The 14572-nt window shown below is 42.7% G+C and overlaps 5 protein-coding genes across 6 annotated transcripts; 2 read left to right on the top strand and 3 right to left on the bottom strand.

Moving 5' to 3' along the window:
• Nucleotides 1-630: 630 nt before the first annotated feature.
• Nucleotides 631-1783, bottom strand: LOC111594107 (ficolin-1-like). The gene is made up of 3 exons (XM_023307265.2): nt 1587-1783; nt 921-1520; nt 631-828 (listed from the first exon to the last, which is right to left on the bottom strand). Exons 1-3 carry the CDS (start codon nt 1757-1759, stop codon nt 711-713), a joined length of 891 nt encoding a protein of 296 aa, XP_023163033.2. The 5' UTR covers nt 1760-1783; the 3' UTR covers nt 631-710.
• Nucleotides 1784-3321: 1538 nt separating this feature from the next.
• Nucleotides 3322-5745, top strand: LOC111593911 (protein arginine N-methyltransferase 7). Of its 2 annotated transcripts, XM_023306994.2 has the most exons (4): nt 3322-3351; nt 3434-5140; nt 5200-5351; nt 5413-5745. In XM_023306994.2, exons 2-4 carry the CDS (start codon nt 3473-3475, stop codon nt 5678-5680), a joined length of 2088 nt encoding a protein of 695 aa, XP_023162762.2. In that variant the 5' UTR covers nt 3322-3351; nt 3434-3472; the 3' UTR covers nt 5681-5745. The 2 variants fall into 2 exon arrangements, with proteins under 2 accessions (XP_023162762.2, XP_023162754.2); XM_023306986.2 differs by having other exon boundaries at nt 3334-5140.
• LOC111593927 (tektin-2) lies at nt 5696-7289 on the bottom strand. The gene is made up of 3 exons (XM_023307006.2): nt 6959-7289; nt 6466-6897; nt 5696-6407 (listed from the first exon to the last, which is right to left on the bottom strand). The coding sequence occupies exons 1-3, from the start codon at nt 7168-7170 to the stop codon at nt 5750-5752; spliced, it is 1302 nt and encodes a 433-aa protein (XP_023162774.1). The 5' UTR covers nt 7171-7289; the 3' UTR covers nt 5696-5749.
• Nucleotides 7290-7493: 204 nt separating this feature from the next.
• Nucleotides 7494-9164, bottom strand: LOC111593133 (tektin-B1-like). Its single transcript, XM_023305737.2, has 3 exons — nt 8880-9164; nt 8389-8820; nt 7494-8337 (listed from the first exon to the last, which is right to left on the bottom strand). The coding sequence occupies exons 1-3, from the start codon at nt 9089-9091 to the stop codon at nt 7680-7682; spliced, it is 1302 nt and encodes a 433-aa protein (XP_023161505.2). The 5' UTR covers nt 9092-9164; the 3' UTR covers nt 7494-7679.
• A 1873-nt stretch (nt 9165-11037) lies between these two features.
• Nucleotides 11038-14035, top strand: LOC111593123 (F-box only protein 42). Its single transcript, XM_023305728.2, has 3 exons — nt 11038-11505; nt 11563-12974; nt 13030-14035. The coding sequence occupies exons 1-3, from the start codon at nt 11304-11306 to the stop codon at nt 13471-13473; spliced, it is 2058 nt and encodes a 685-aa protein (XP_023161496.2). The 5' UTR covers nt 11038-11303; the 3' UTR covers nt 13474-14035.
• The last annotated feature ends 537 nt before the right edge of the window (nt 14036-14572 follow it).

The raw sequence follows: 14572 nt of genomic DNA, 5'->3' as shown, positions 1-14572 counted from the left end.
ATTTCCCATTTTTAATGGGATCAGGGTATAAAAAAATAAAACAATAAAAATTGTCTCGTCGCCGCGAGGATTGAACCCGAGACCAAACGCCAACGAGCGCTGTCTCTACCAACACAGCCACTGCACCTCTTGCAACGTATCTGTATATATATATGTATATAAATTTATATATATATATATATATATATATATATATATATATATATATATATATATATATATATATATATATAGCTTATTGATATATTTCGAATTTTTGTCCTTTAAAGTCCTTCATTGGATTCTGGTTTTCCAGGACTATTAAGAAGTCGTCGCAAAGCCTCAATGCAGATGGCATCAGGTTGATATAACGATCTGTGGCGACTCTCAGCCACTGTCTCGGCACAGCTGCTGCTGTGTCGACTCTAAAGATTTCACTTAGTTCAGCTCTTATCTTGAAATATAACACTGATACTCATGCATTTCTCGCTTAGTAGGCTAAATCTGGAGTGCTCTGTGCTGACGTGAAATACATATATATTGTGAACTCAGCACTGATTAGAAATGCAAAAGCGTACGTAAAACTCAGCTGTTTAATTCACAAAAAATTACTTTATTTATGAAAAGTGAGAGAGCAAACTTTCTCCCTCACTCAAAAGCAAAGATACGATTTAAATTAATTAATCAAATTACAATAAAGCGTTCAAACTGAGAGTATTTCTCTTTTCGATTCATTGCACATTTCTTATCATCATTTGCACGAATTTAAGCGAGGCAGTATGACCGGAAAACAGCAACCAGTTGATACCCTTTCCATGAGTGCTATCATTATATTTTCCCATTAGATTACTTTAAAAGAAAAAAAATTATATATATATATATATATATATTTTTACATATATAGATTGCTCTCAATTTCCTGAACCGTCAACGATACAAACCTTGAGTGACATTTGTCGTACCACCACCCGCCAGTATACAATTCTGCACAGTTTCGACTATAATTATCATTATCTCGATCACGTGCTGTAAACTTTTGGCCCAGATGTGGACTCAAAGAATCGCCAGCATCTCCGGAGTATTCGCCCAGGGTTTGTAAGGCATATAAATTTTGTTCACTGCCAACGGAGAATTGAGTGTATTTTGCATACCTTTTGTTGCCTTTGAAGTCTTCCATGCTGATGAGCAGTTCCTGGTTCCTCTCTTTGGTCAAAAGATGCAACTTATCCAGGCCTATAAAAAACTCACCACTCACATTGCCAAAGCCATTTTTATAGTCATTCCAATAGCGAAAGAAATTAAGGCTTCCATCCTCACGCCTCAGTATGACGAGCCACCCGCCGTTCTGCGTATCCTCATCACAGCTAACTATGAAGGGGTGGACACTATAGTCCGGAATAACAATCTGATAAGCTCCACTACGTCGACTCATTGCCGTTGCTTTAGCACAACTATCAGGAAACTGAGATGACAGCAAGTTGCTTGCCATCAATTTGTCTACTTTCGCTGAAAGCTCTGCAAATAGGTTTCTCTGCTCAAGTCTAAAAAACAAGCCAAATATACACTCTGCTAGATTTCGACAATTAAGATTAATTTAAAACACTCACCTCATCGCTTCGAGCTGTGCTTGGAGCAACAATGCATTAGAGTCATTCATTATAAAATGTATTTCCGATTTATTTTTATATTTAACTGTGAAATTTCCATCTTTGTCATCTTCACACTTAGCTATTGATATGTATACAAATAAAAATATTGTACAAATATTTCTTGACAGCATCGTTGCAGTTAGTGCTGAATGATGATTGTCTCGTAACTGAAAGTTTTGAGTAATTTTTGTCGTTTATAACAAACAAATATACGAGCTTATCAGCACAATTGAATGGTCCAAAAATTCCCCTTGAGTACTTAAGGAACAACCTCTATTGACCGACTAGGAGATACCTTGTATCTGTGCTTATGTAGGCACAATACACCACACATAAACACGTTAACACCTCGCATACATAAATTATTTAGTTACCGTCGGACAAGTAATAAAATTAAGTAAAATTCAGATACAAAACCTTGAAACAATAAAACATTCAATTCAATGCGTTATTGCTTAAGCTATATCAGCTTGACGAAACCAAAAGGGAGTCCGAATCTAAACCTTTAATTCGGATAAACCTTAGCATATAGCGAGAGTTACAATCAGTAGCGATCAAATTTTGATATTCGACGCAGGATCAGCAGTTGACAAAATTTACACACATGCGTTTATACAAATACTTGGTCATAAAAAGTGTAAACTTATAGTAATTTACTGAAAAATGGTATTCCCCGCATGATCTTCATAATTAAAGAGCATCTCCTGCATGAAAAAAAAATATTTGAAAAAAAAAACACATTCAACAGGAGTCACATTCTACTATCAAACTAAAGTACCAGCAGCTCATGTCAAAATTTTAATTGGCATTGCATTCAAATTTTCAATAGGTTGAGAGTATAAAAATATATATAGCGTATAAGCTTTTAGGACAATCTTAGGGACACACTCTTTTTGTTGCCAATCAAAACAAACAGATTAAGATTTTATGATAATGTTTACACTTGTTGATCCATTTTACAGATCGCTAGGTTAACTACCTAAGTAACCCTTTATTTTACAAGGAGACCCAGTTGAACTACCTGTAATTTGTATAAAAGGCCTAAGCCATGCCTTCTTAACGTTAGTAGCTTTCTGAAATCGTAACTAGAAACATATCCCATACAATGGACAGTCCCCTAGCATTTATGCAGTTCGAAGCAAGCTACATTATACTGTTTATAATTGGGATAACCATAATTGAGTATATTTTCAGTGGCGACCCAGATCAGGATAATGGATTGGTAAGCCATACGCCGATTGATTTTACCATTGCCGCTTGTAGCACGACGTACTCGTCGGCTGAACGATATTCTTGGACCAATACGGAGCTCAATTTGAACTATGAACAAGTAGCGCAGACGCCAATTCAGCGCATACGTGGACTGAGATATCTGAGTTTAGAGCAACGAACTAAGCTTATGTCAGGTGTCCGACGCAGGCTTGATCAAGAGTTCTAAACTAATTAATTTAAAAGCCTTATATATTATATATTTTCTTATTGTCCAATAAAATTCATTATAAATGCATATGTTTCGTTGTTTTTCTTCAATTAACAGTATTCTTGCATATATTTTTACAGCTCTTATTTTGTATCCGTTATGAATTTTGAATAATTCAGACTTATTCACGATACCTACGGATATATCGATATTCACGATATTTAACTGAGGCATGTTAAGTTTTACATTTATGTTAAATAACAGCCTGCTGCAGATGAAAATGTGACTTGTACCTGAATACCCGTGTGTGATTATTTTTCAAATTTAAATACACATAATATAAACATTTATATTGTAAATAATAAGTATTTTATTCTCGATGCAGAAAGTTCTACAACGCTTGACATTGAAGAATATACGATTCATGGCCAGCTTCTCACAAGTGATCAACCCAATGACAGGCCAAAACACATGGCAAGAGCGCGGCGATGACTACGATTATCATCAGGAGGTGGCAAATGCTGGCTTTGGTGATATGCTGCACGACTGGGAGCGTAACCAGAAGTATGATGCGGCATTACGCAAAACAATCGCGGATATGCGTCGTGCGGGCAAACAAGTTCATGTGCTGGACATTGGAACTGGGACTGGAATTCTGGCCATGATGGCGTTACGTGCTGGGGCAGATACTGTGACAGCCTGCGAGGCATTCATGCCTATGGCGAACTGTGCAGCACGCATTCTTGCAGCCAATGATGCCGGTAATGTGCGCCTTATTCGGAAACGCTCCACAGACATAATCGTGGGCGTCGATATGCCTCACAAAGCTAATTTACTGGTAGCTGAGCTGCTGGATACCGAACTGATTGGTGAGGGAGCCATTGGAATTTACAATCATGCCCACGACGAACTCTTAACTGAAGATGCGCTATGTATACCTGCGCGGGCTACGTGCTATGCTCAGGTGGCGCAATCACCACTGGCGTCGCAATGGAACAGCCTAAAGATCCTACCCAATCTGGATGGCGACATACTCCTGCGGCCACCGGCACAGCTGCTGCAGTGCAGCGGCGAGGCTGCGCTTCACGATGTGCAGCTTTCCCAACTGCCGCCCAATTTATTTCAAGTGCTCTCAGAGCCCGTGCAAATCTTTCACTTTGACTTTCAGCGCAAGCAACCACTGGAGCGGAAGCGAGAGAATGTCCTACGCATGCAGCTCAGTAGACCTGGCAGCGTTGAATTGGTTTTCTATTGGTGGCAAATTGAGCTGGATGATAACGGTGAGCAGATGCTAAGTTGTGCACCCTATTGGGCCCACCCAGAATTGGAAAAATTGAGTACGAATCGCAAAGACACACAGCGACCGCTGGCCAACATTGTGCCCTGGCGGGATCACTGGATGCAGGCCATCTACTACATACCCAAGCCTCTGCATATGCATGACGTCGGTGAAGAGTTCTGGCTGAGGTGCTCCCATGACGAATATTCGCTCTGGTTTGACGCATACAAGAACAAGCCAGAGAAGCCAGCACGGCGACATAGTTGCAGCTGTGATCTGCACATGACCTACACCCGAAATCGCATTGGCCAGCTTAACCAAAGTATTAGAAACAAGCGGTACCTGGCCTATCTGGAGCAGGCAGTGCAGGCAAAACCTGCACATGTGTTGGTAATGGGCGATGGCTGCCTGCTCGGACTTGCTAGCGCTGCGTTGGGTGCAACCATCGTGCACTGCCTGGAGCCGCATCGCTTCTCGCGCCGACTGCTCGAGTCCGTGGCTAAGCACAATCAATTAAAAAACGTTAAGTTTTTAGATAACCTTAAGCAGTTAGAGCCAAAAGAGCTAAATACTATTACACACATCTTTGCTGAGCCCTATTTCTTGAATGCTATTCTGCCGTGGGATAACTTTTATTTTGGGACATTGCTGCTGCAGCTGCAGCAACTTAACTTACCTGCCACTGTAGAAATATCGCCTTGTGCAGCTCGAATTTTTGCGCTGCCCGTAGAGTTTCTGGACCTGCACAAGATACGAGCGCCCATTGGTAGCTGCGAGGGTTTCGATCTGAGGCTCTTTGACGACATGGTGCAGGTAACTAAGATTTGGAATATTTAACTTTTCTTCTTTAACTTTTCAAACCCTTTCTTTAGCGCTCAGCTGAACAAGCCTTGTCGCTGGTAGAAGCGCAACCGCTCTGGGAATATCCTTGCCGTGCTCTGGCACAGCCGCAGCAACTGCTCAGCGTTAATTTTTCCAACTTTGGTGTGGAACAGAATAACCAGGGCAGCATTAAGCTAGCAGTGTGGGTAGCAGATAATACGATATAGTCACTTATACACTAATCTCTATTATACTCCTTGCAGTAAGGGCAGCTGTAATGGCATTGCGTTGTGGGTGGACTGGCAGCTAGCGCCGAATGATAGTCCCAAGTCAATCGTAAGCACCGGACCCCTGGAGCCCGTGGAACCGGGTCAGTACATCAAGTGGGATATGTTTGTGCGGCAAGGAGTACACTTCATAAACCAAACAAAAACAGAGCAAAATTATTTGGATTGGAGCATAACGTTTAGGCCTTTGCTAGGAGAGCTAAATTTCAATTTTTCTCTACATACAAATCGGGAAAAAAGCTAATAAAAGCAGACATAATTTAAGTACAAGAATTTGGACACGAATTACGGCAATACATATCATAAATAGCACTTAAGACTTGGGTATCTCGTCCTCCATGTGTGTAAGTACAATATTGCGATCCATCTGTTCATTTGGATTCATTATCTTAATACCGTACTCACCGCCCTTGAGACGTGTACGTAAGTCCAGGGCACGAACGTCAGTCATCATCGCATGTTCTATGCATGCTAGATTCACATCGATACGCTGCGCGTGATCTGATATTGAATTGAAGTTAACCTTAGCATCTTGAATCTTCTGTTTAAGCAGACGGCGTATTTCACGCAATTTTTCCGCCTCTTGGCAGAGCATATCGTGTGCTTGATCCATGCAAAGCTCCATGCCACTGCGTTGAGCACGATTGTCCAGGCGCGTTTCGGCCAACTTAAGCATTTCCAACTTGTCGTTCAATGCTTCCTCCAACGTCTTTATTTCGCATACAGCCCTGTCCATTTCTTCCTTCGACTTCAGTTTCTGCCATTGGAGCTCGTTGCGAGCACGCTGAGTCTCGAAGATGCGCTTTCGAATGATGTGCTCTGCACGATCTTGCTGCGCTTGCAGCAAGTTGCGAGCCCTCTCGCGACAAACGAAAAGCGCCTCACGTATGGCAGATGTATCAGCCAGTTCATTCTCTGCCAATAGCTTCATGTTCTTCACATGACTCAGCCAAGCTTCATATGAGCAAGCGCTGCCAGATATAAACGAGAAGTTAATGCAGAGACAAATCGAATTTTTAATTAACTTACTTTTTGGGATTACTCAAGGCATCTAGCTTGTAAGACAAGTTAGGAGAATAACGATCTAGCTCAAGTTGCTTAAGGTCCAAATCCACTGCCTCAACTTTATTTTCAATCTCCATGCCGATCTTGTACCGTACTTCCTCCAGCCGAGTCAGCTTTTCATAAGCTTTAATACATCGATCTGCCAACAATCGCTGATTATTCTCCAATACCATCAGTTCGTTCTTGAGCTCCTTATCCGGTTCATCGTACGTCAGCTCCGAAGGACAACGGCAGTCCCGCGTAGTGAGCACCTCGCTTATGACAGAAATGGGCCCAACCAACGCATCCATCTCACGCTCCGTCAGTGCTTTCTCCTCCTCCAGCATTTTAATCTCGACTTCAATGCGGTCAAACGTCTTGGAAATGATATCGCGCCAGCTATTCAGCTGATCAATGCTATGAAGATATTCCAAAGTTATCAGGGAGATACCTTTGAAATAGCCTTCTTTCAACTCACCGATCCTTTAGGGCCTCATTTGTGTCATAGTTCGCCCAGTCGGTCTCAATGCGGCTCTCATTGCGAAGCATCCGCGATGAATGCCGAAAGGCGAATGCATCTGCCAATCGAGTGTCTGCCACGCTTCGAAGACGTCCCATTCGTGCATTCCAGTCAGCCAGCGAGATGTGCGGCAAAGGTTTCTCCATAGTTACAATCGATTGTAAAGCCATCTTAAAAGCCCACCTTATGTATTCCTTTCAAAATAAATTTTTATATACACTTCAGTTTTTATGGACACAAAATCCGTGTTCACAACAATAACTCACAACGGGAACTAATGGAATTTGTGTATTTTATAGCATTAGAACGTCGTTTATACCATGGTTACTAGATCACCAAGGTATCAAGTTTTCAAACTAGTTGCCAGGCAAGCATAAGTATTAATGTGATATTTATATTTATTGGATACAATATCTTACCTTTTTTAGTAAACAGAAGCTTACGGATCTTAGCCCTCCCATGTATTATTAAGCAATATAACATTCATGTTTGTTTTGTGGTAGTATTTATTGAGTGGTAATTAGTCAAAAATTATATAAAGTACATTAGCTTTAAAGGAGCATTCCACAGACATCCCGGTGTCGATTTTCCAATTGTAATGATCCTAGTCGTGTTAAATAGGCGAGAAATACATTTCGGATTATACCTGACATAGTCGGAGTATTGTCAATGAACACATTTAGGTCTTGGGAATAAGGTCTTGCGTATTTGTACATTGAATGTTAAAATCGGTCTGAGCATTCGGATTAATCACGGCCAGCCCCTTCTGTTTTTCCTTATACTCCTGTCTTATGTCAAGCAACCGTTTGTCGATCATTAGCGCGTTATCTTTCTTTTCCATATCTAGAGTAATTTTTTGGGTATGCTGCGCTAGCAGATTAAAGTTTGACCTACACTCATCCAATTTTTCTTGAAGACAGCGATGAATTTCGAATTGTTTTTCTACCTCTACACAAAGCACGTCATAGGCCGTATCCAGGCACAGTTCTGCATTCGGCCGTTGTGTACGATTCTCCAGGCGCGTCTCGGCCAACTTTAAGCTATTTTTCTTTGCCATCAACGAATTTTCTAGCCCCTCAATATCATGTAAAGCTCTCTGCATGGCATCCTTCAACTTTGTCTGCTGAAAATACAGCTCGTTACGCGCCTGCTGAGTCGCAAATATCCGCCTCCGTATGATGTGCTCTGTGCGCTCCTGTTGGGCTTGCAGTAGTGTAATTGCCCTCTGGCGACAGACGTATAGCGATTCCCGCATTGCAGCTGCATCGGTCATTTCGTTCTCGGCCATTCGCTTAATGCTTTTGGTATGATCCAACCAGTTCTCGTATGAGTAAAAACTGTAAAGAGCAAGGAATTAGACTATAATTATCTACATTCCAAACACTCACTTTTTTGGAGTGCGCGTTGCCTCCGGTTTGTGGGATATCACAATTGACTTCGAATCTAGCTCGCGTTGTGTCCTATCTACTCGGAGTGCCTCCAGCTTGTCTTCAAGCTCCATTTTTATCTTGATGCGCACTTCCGAAAGAACACTCAGCTTTTCCCATGCCTTCTTACAACACTTTGCCAACAATTGCTGATTATTTTCCAATATCATCAGCTCGGTTTTAATCTCACTATCTGCCTCATCGTACGTCATCTCGGAACGCAAGCGGCCATCTCGACTGATGAACACGTCGTTAATGACACCGATAGGACCAGCAAACGAATCCAATTCACGTTCGGTCAAATCCTTTTCCACCTGTAATGAATGGATTTCGGCATCGAGGCGGTCGGCCGCCTTCCTAATGATTTCAAGCCAGTTATCGAGTTCACCAATTCTTAAAGTATAAAGAAAATTTACAATCTCGTCAAATTGTCAACATCTAGCGCAGCTTACCGTTCAGTCATTGCAATGTTCGAGTCATGGGTCGCCCAATTCTGCTCGATGAGCGTCTCATTCTGCAACGTGCGAGATACGCCGCGTATAGCATCGGTATCAGCTAGTCGTGCATTAGCCACTTTGCTAAGACAGCCGAATCGGTACTTCCAGTCAGCAAACGAGATATGCGGAATGGGCTTGGACATGGTAGCCAACGAATGAAAAGCCATCTTTGCGTATGTAATCTATATACTTTTTCTTAATATATGTATATATTCGAATAATCTGCACATGTAATGTATATTTTGGTTTATATATATACATATATATTTATATATATATATATATATAAATTGTGTCTTCCCGTGTAGTTTGTGTGTGATAGTGTCCCTTCTTGTATAAAATGTTTTGTGTTTTATGCCCTCTCGTATATATTTTTTCGTTTTTTCTTAGTGTTCTCTACAATGTCCGCGACGGGAATGAATGTTTTACATTTTTAAATGGCGCCCTTTACAAATTTATACATTTGTTTATGCACTGGCTACTAGATTGGTAAGTTTTAGCCTCTCAACCATTGTTAATGGCAACGTTACTTTATATATAAAACTGTTGCTAGGCTTTGTATAATGCTATATTTTAAATACTATATACTGAAAGGGATCTGAAAAGGGCTCAAATGCATACCCGAAAACAACAACACCGCATAGATATGATCCGTTATTTTATTAATATGTATAATAAATGAAAAATACTGGGATAAGTCTCTCAGTTCTTTGCTGTAATATTCTCTGTGTGTGTTAAAGTCTATCTGGGCACAGGGATTGTTTTCCGTAATGACAGAATTCTTCTCCTTAAAGACCTTAAGCATTTCAAGTGCTTTTATCTCACAATTCAGAGTGCGCTGCTTCTTAAGGAGAACGTCCTCAATTTTTTAGCATAATTCGATAACAGATTCAAACTAACTCTTGACTCGTTCAGCTTGTTCACTAGGCAACGGTGGATCTCCTTCCACTTGTCAACCTCCAAGCAGAGCACTTCGCACAAGCATAGCTCTGTGGGAATGCGCTTGGTACGAGTTTCGGCCAACTTCAGGGCTTTTATCGAGCCACCCAACGCCTTCTCCAGTTCTTGTATCTCGCACATTGATGAATCAATCATTTTAGTACGCTGCCAATCCAGCTCGTTGTACGCCTGTCGGACTTGAAAAATACGATTACGTATATAAAACTCTACACTGCGCCTGACTTTCCAATATGCTGGTAAGAAAAGCGATTCCCGTATGACCAGTGTTTCTTCTATTTCGTTATCTTAAATTTGCTTTACATTTTTGGAATACTCCAGCCAATCATCGTAGGAAAGGCAGCTGTAAGTCACACAATTAGGAATCAAATGGGATCGAACGGAAGGTAAACTTACTCTCTGGGTTGACGCAGGGGATCCACAGTGAATGATATAATATTTGAGCGACGAGTAAGAGACCATTGTTCTGTGTCAATATCAATTGCGTCCATTTTCTTTTTCTCAACTCATGATTTACCAAGGAACGCACCAGCTCGAGACGCAACAACTTCTGCCATGCGTTTTGGATGAGCTTTACCAGTTGTTACCGATTGTTCTCCAATACAAGCAATTCGTTTCTTAGCTCCGAGCGTGGAAGGTTCGCTCTGTTTCGCTGCGATTATCACGCATGCATAAAGACTCTAACTACATCTGTAGAAGCCAGCTGCCACTCCAAGTCCGCCTCAGCTGCATTCGGGACGAAACGCTCTGCAACGGCATGAGCGCGTCGGGCATTTGCCTCAACTCGGTGCTGCATCGGCTTCTTCGTGGTTGATATAAAATGTAAAGCCATTTTTATAAGTTTTATGTTTTTCTTTGTATGTGTATAATAAATTTATTTAAAGTGTTAAGGTTTTATGTGTTCAATGTTCCTATTGCTTGGCAGTGTAGTGTGGATTCATAAGATGGCCTACTACATTTTTAAATTTTTACGTTGTAATCTTGAATTCTTACCTTGAGCTAACACCATCACGATTTGCTTGTTTTGTATAATTTATAAAAAAAATATATTCAAGGCACATCAAATAATATTAATTATGAACAAAAGTAATATAAATATCGATTCTTTCTGCGATATCAGTTAACATATGTTTGTTATCGATATATGTTACATCGTCTGCGCGATAGCTATTTGAAGTTATTTGCCATCACCAGCAACTGCTGCTGTTTACAGTTTTTTAGGCGAAAAATCGCTTAAAAAGGACATTTAAAGCTATAGAGGAGTGTGCTTAGGACACGCTTTGTGCTATTGAGGGTCAACGCCATTAACAACAGATACAAACTGCGCGGTGTGAGCTACAGGGACACGCTGGTGTGTTACGCTCGAAGCTGCACTTGAAGGTGAAGGACAACAAAGGAGGCAAGGACAGGACGCCACACACAATGGCCACGTGCAATCGCAATCTGAATGATAGCTGTGACAATGCAACATCTACAACATGCCATACCAAATGCGATCCCCCTACCCTCAGCCTCAATGTCCTGCCCGACGAAATTCTCGAGTTCATCTTCACCTATTTGCCACCCTATGGCGATCTTGAGCATTGTAGCCTCGTCTGCAAGCGCTGGCAACTGATTGTGAAAAGTATGTGAAAGTATTAACATAACGATCAACAATCATTATTATATTTACATCTTACAGATCTGGTACGGCGTTCGCAGCTAAATTTAGAAAAAGGCTTGGCAGACTTTCGACTTCGATGGGAGATCTACTCACAACAAACAGCTGCTTCCTTGGAGGCAAACAGTCCTCGTTTGTCAACGGGCACGCCTATGCCCATTATAGCAGGACGCTTTGCTCACTCAACTGTGCGACTGGGCAACTCGATGTTTGTGTTTGGCGGCGGCTCGTCGTCGGACACGACCTTCAATGATCTTTGGCGATTCGACTTAACGCACATGCGCTGGTCGCGTCCCCTGGCCACGGGCACATATCCCTCGCCCAAGGGAAGCGCCTCCATGGTGGCCTGGCGTGACAAACTGGTGCTGTTTGGCGGCTGGCGTTATCCTTCATTACACCCACCCTATCAACCATGGTGCCTGTTCGATGAGCTTCACTACTACGATCTTGTTAAGGATCGTTGGCTTGCCCGGAATTCGCTGCCCTGCCCCCCGCCTATGGCCGGGCACTCGGCTAGTGTACATGGCAATTGCATGGTTGTGTTTGGCGGCTATCAGATAAAGGATGATATAAATGTGAACTCCAATGATACCTGGGTGCTGGATCTGGTTGAGCAGCGCTGGTGGCAGCCCATATTTGTTGGAAACACGCGGCCCTCGCCGCGTTACGGTCAAATACAGGTGGAGCTGGACAAGAATCATCTGCTTATCGTTGGCGGCTGCGGTGGCGCCAATCGAGTTTACACGGATGCCTGGCTTCTGGACATGTCGCGTGATGCATGGAGCTGGAAGCAGCTGAACGTACGCAACAAACACTTTGGCGCTGTCCACATGTGGTGTAATCCCGGGTGCAGAGTCAATAATTTTCTGGTTGTAGTGGGCCCTTCGCCCAAAATGCCTTTGGATTTTCAAATCATGAAGCAGAGTCGCGTGCCCGTTGTTGGTGGCAGTGCGTTGCGTTTCGGTGGACTGGGTCAAGCGCCAGCGCCGCCTCCGCCACTCTACCAACAACAACAGCTGCAGCAGCACCAGCATCCTGGTCAGCGTGCTCCGCTACCAGAGCGTAGACCCGGAGCTCTGTTGCCGGAGCAACAACATCGTGGCAATGGACGCTTTGGTGCTGCCGCCTTGCCACCGCAGGAACAGTACCTGGCGAACAGGCGGGCTATATTAGACCAGAATATGCAGCAGGCGCAACAATTTATGCACAACAACAATGTCAACAATAACAACAACAATAACTATCAGCCGCGATCCGGTCGTCTAAGCGACTTGCATTCACCGCCTGCAGCGGCAGCTGCCGCAGCACCAGCGGCTTCTCCTTCTGCAGCGGATGGAGACGCGGATGCAGCACAGAGATTGCAACGTAACCTGGCCCTACGCTGCCGCGACAACGAGCCACTGCTGCCCAAACGCTTTGACGAGCACTACGAGGTATGTCGGACATATATCATTGATCTCATTCTCCTCATAAATTACCTTCTCTTAGGACCCCTTTCGGATGGCCGCCTTTAATGTGCCAGGTCGTTCGCGCAGCGCTTCGCGGGATCATAGCGAGCGCATACGTCGCATGGAAGAGAAAATGAATGCCATACGGAATTCGCGGCGCAACGCCCCCGCCCATGTAGAGCCACAGAAGTTGCGCGCGCCCTCTCCCAAGCGTGTCCGTTGCAATGTCCAGTCGCTGTTTGTGTGCGACATCTCCAGCCTGTTGCAGCGTGATGCGAACAATGAGCCAGGCCTGGATTGGGTCGAATACAAGAATTTTGGTGTGTTGAGCGGAGCGCCCGATCGATTAATATTGTCCAGCCTAATAGCAGGCAACGGAGAGCTGATCCTATTTGGAGGCGTTCACAAGGAGACGTTGACGGACATCACGCACCATGTGTCCAATTCCATACACTTTCTGAGTGTACCACGTGATATTATCTAAGCGCTGGCACGAGCCATACCCCCACACACATGCACTAACACACAAACACCCACACATTGCACAGAGCATATTTAGCTATATATGTATGATCCTAAGCTATTGCTATCCTTGAAATCTGCGTACAACTTTTGACGTAACTGCATCTTTCATATCCTTTAAATTAGTTTCCTGCGTTTAGACATTAAATTTGAGTTAACATGTAATATATTATAATTAATGCGCATGATTAAACAGGATGAACCTCGTATATATGTATGTATGTATATAGAGTCGAGTTCTGTTCACATCTATTTGTGGCATGTGTTTCGGGGCAGCAAGCGTAACGAGTACGGCAGAGCACACACGCGCTCACCAGTCGAGGGACCGGCCCCCATCCACTGTCGATTTCATATACCAGTTTGTACAGCCAATTGCCAAAGTTAAAAGCCATGGCAAAGCATCTGCCTTCGGCAGGTAGAAATATAACGAATGGTGACGCGTGTAGTCAAGCCGAATTATGAATGCTGTTACAACTTATTTTGACTAATAGATAAATATGTAATAAAACAAAAAAATACGAATTTTATATATATAGCACATAGTTAATTACAACTTAATTAATTTGTAATTTATGTGAATATTTCAAATATGCCTCAGCTATATTTCTCAGAGCATAATTAAATGAGTTACAAAATTTATATTTTGCTGCTAATATTAATTGATGTGTCTGTTACAGCATTAGCCATCATTTTGATATACCTTACCTAGTGCAGTGTGCGTTTATATGAGTTACAGAAATAACTTTGTCTGCCGAAGAGGCTATAAAGGGTTCAAGGCTGCGCCTCGGCAGTGCCAATCATTGGCAACACAAAATGAAGCCGCTTTAATTTGTAATCTTAACTGGATGCTGGATGAACTCACACATACTCAATATTCTTTAAAAACATTACAATAGAGAGAGAAAGAGAGGAAAGCGAACGAGCCCCCAGCAATGTTTAATATAGCGAGAGAGCGGCTCGAGAGTGAGTTCAATTTCCAGAGAGAGATACAGTTCTTCTTGCCAATTGATCAGTTACAGGGGGCGCTTTGTGACAAACAGTTCGCTTGTCCAGCAGTGGAA

Source organism: Drosophila hydei, unplaced genomic scaffold (assembly GCF_003285905.1).
Source record: "Drosophila hydei strain 15085-1641.00,03,60 unplaced genomic scaffold, DhydRS2 tig00000060-arrow-pilon, whole genome shotgun sequence".
Classification (NCBI taxonomy): Eukaryota; Metazoa; Arthropoda; class Insecta; order Diptera; family Drosophilidae; genus Drosophila; species Drosophila hydei.
This window is presented reverse-complemented; position numbering and strand designations above follow the sequence as displayed.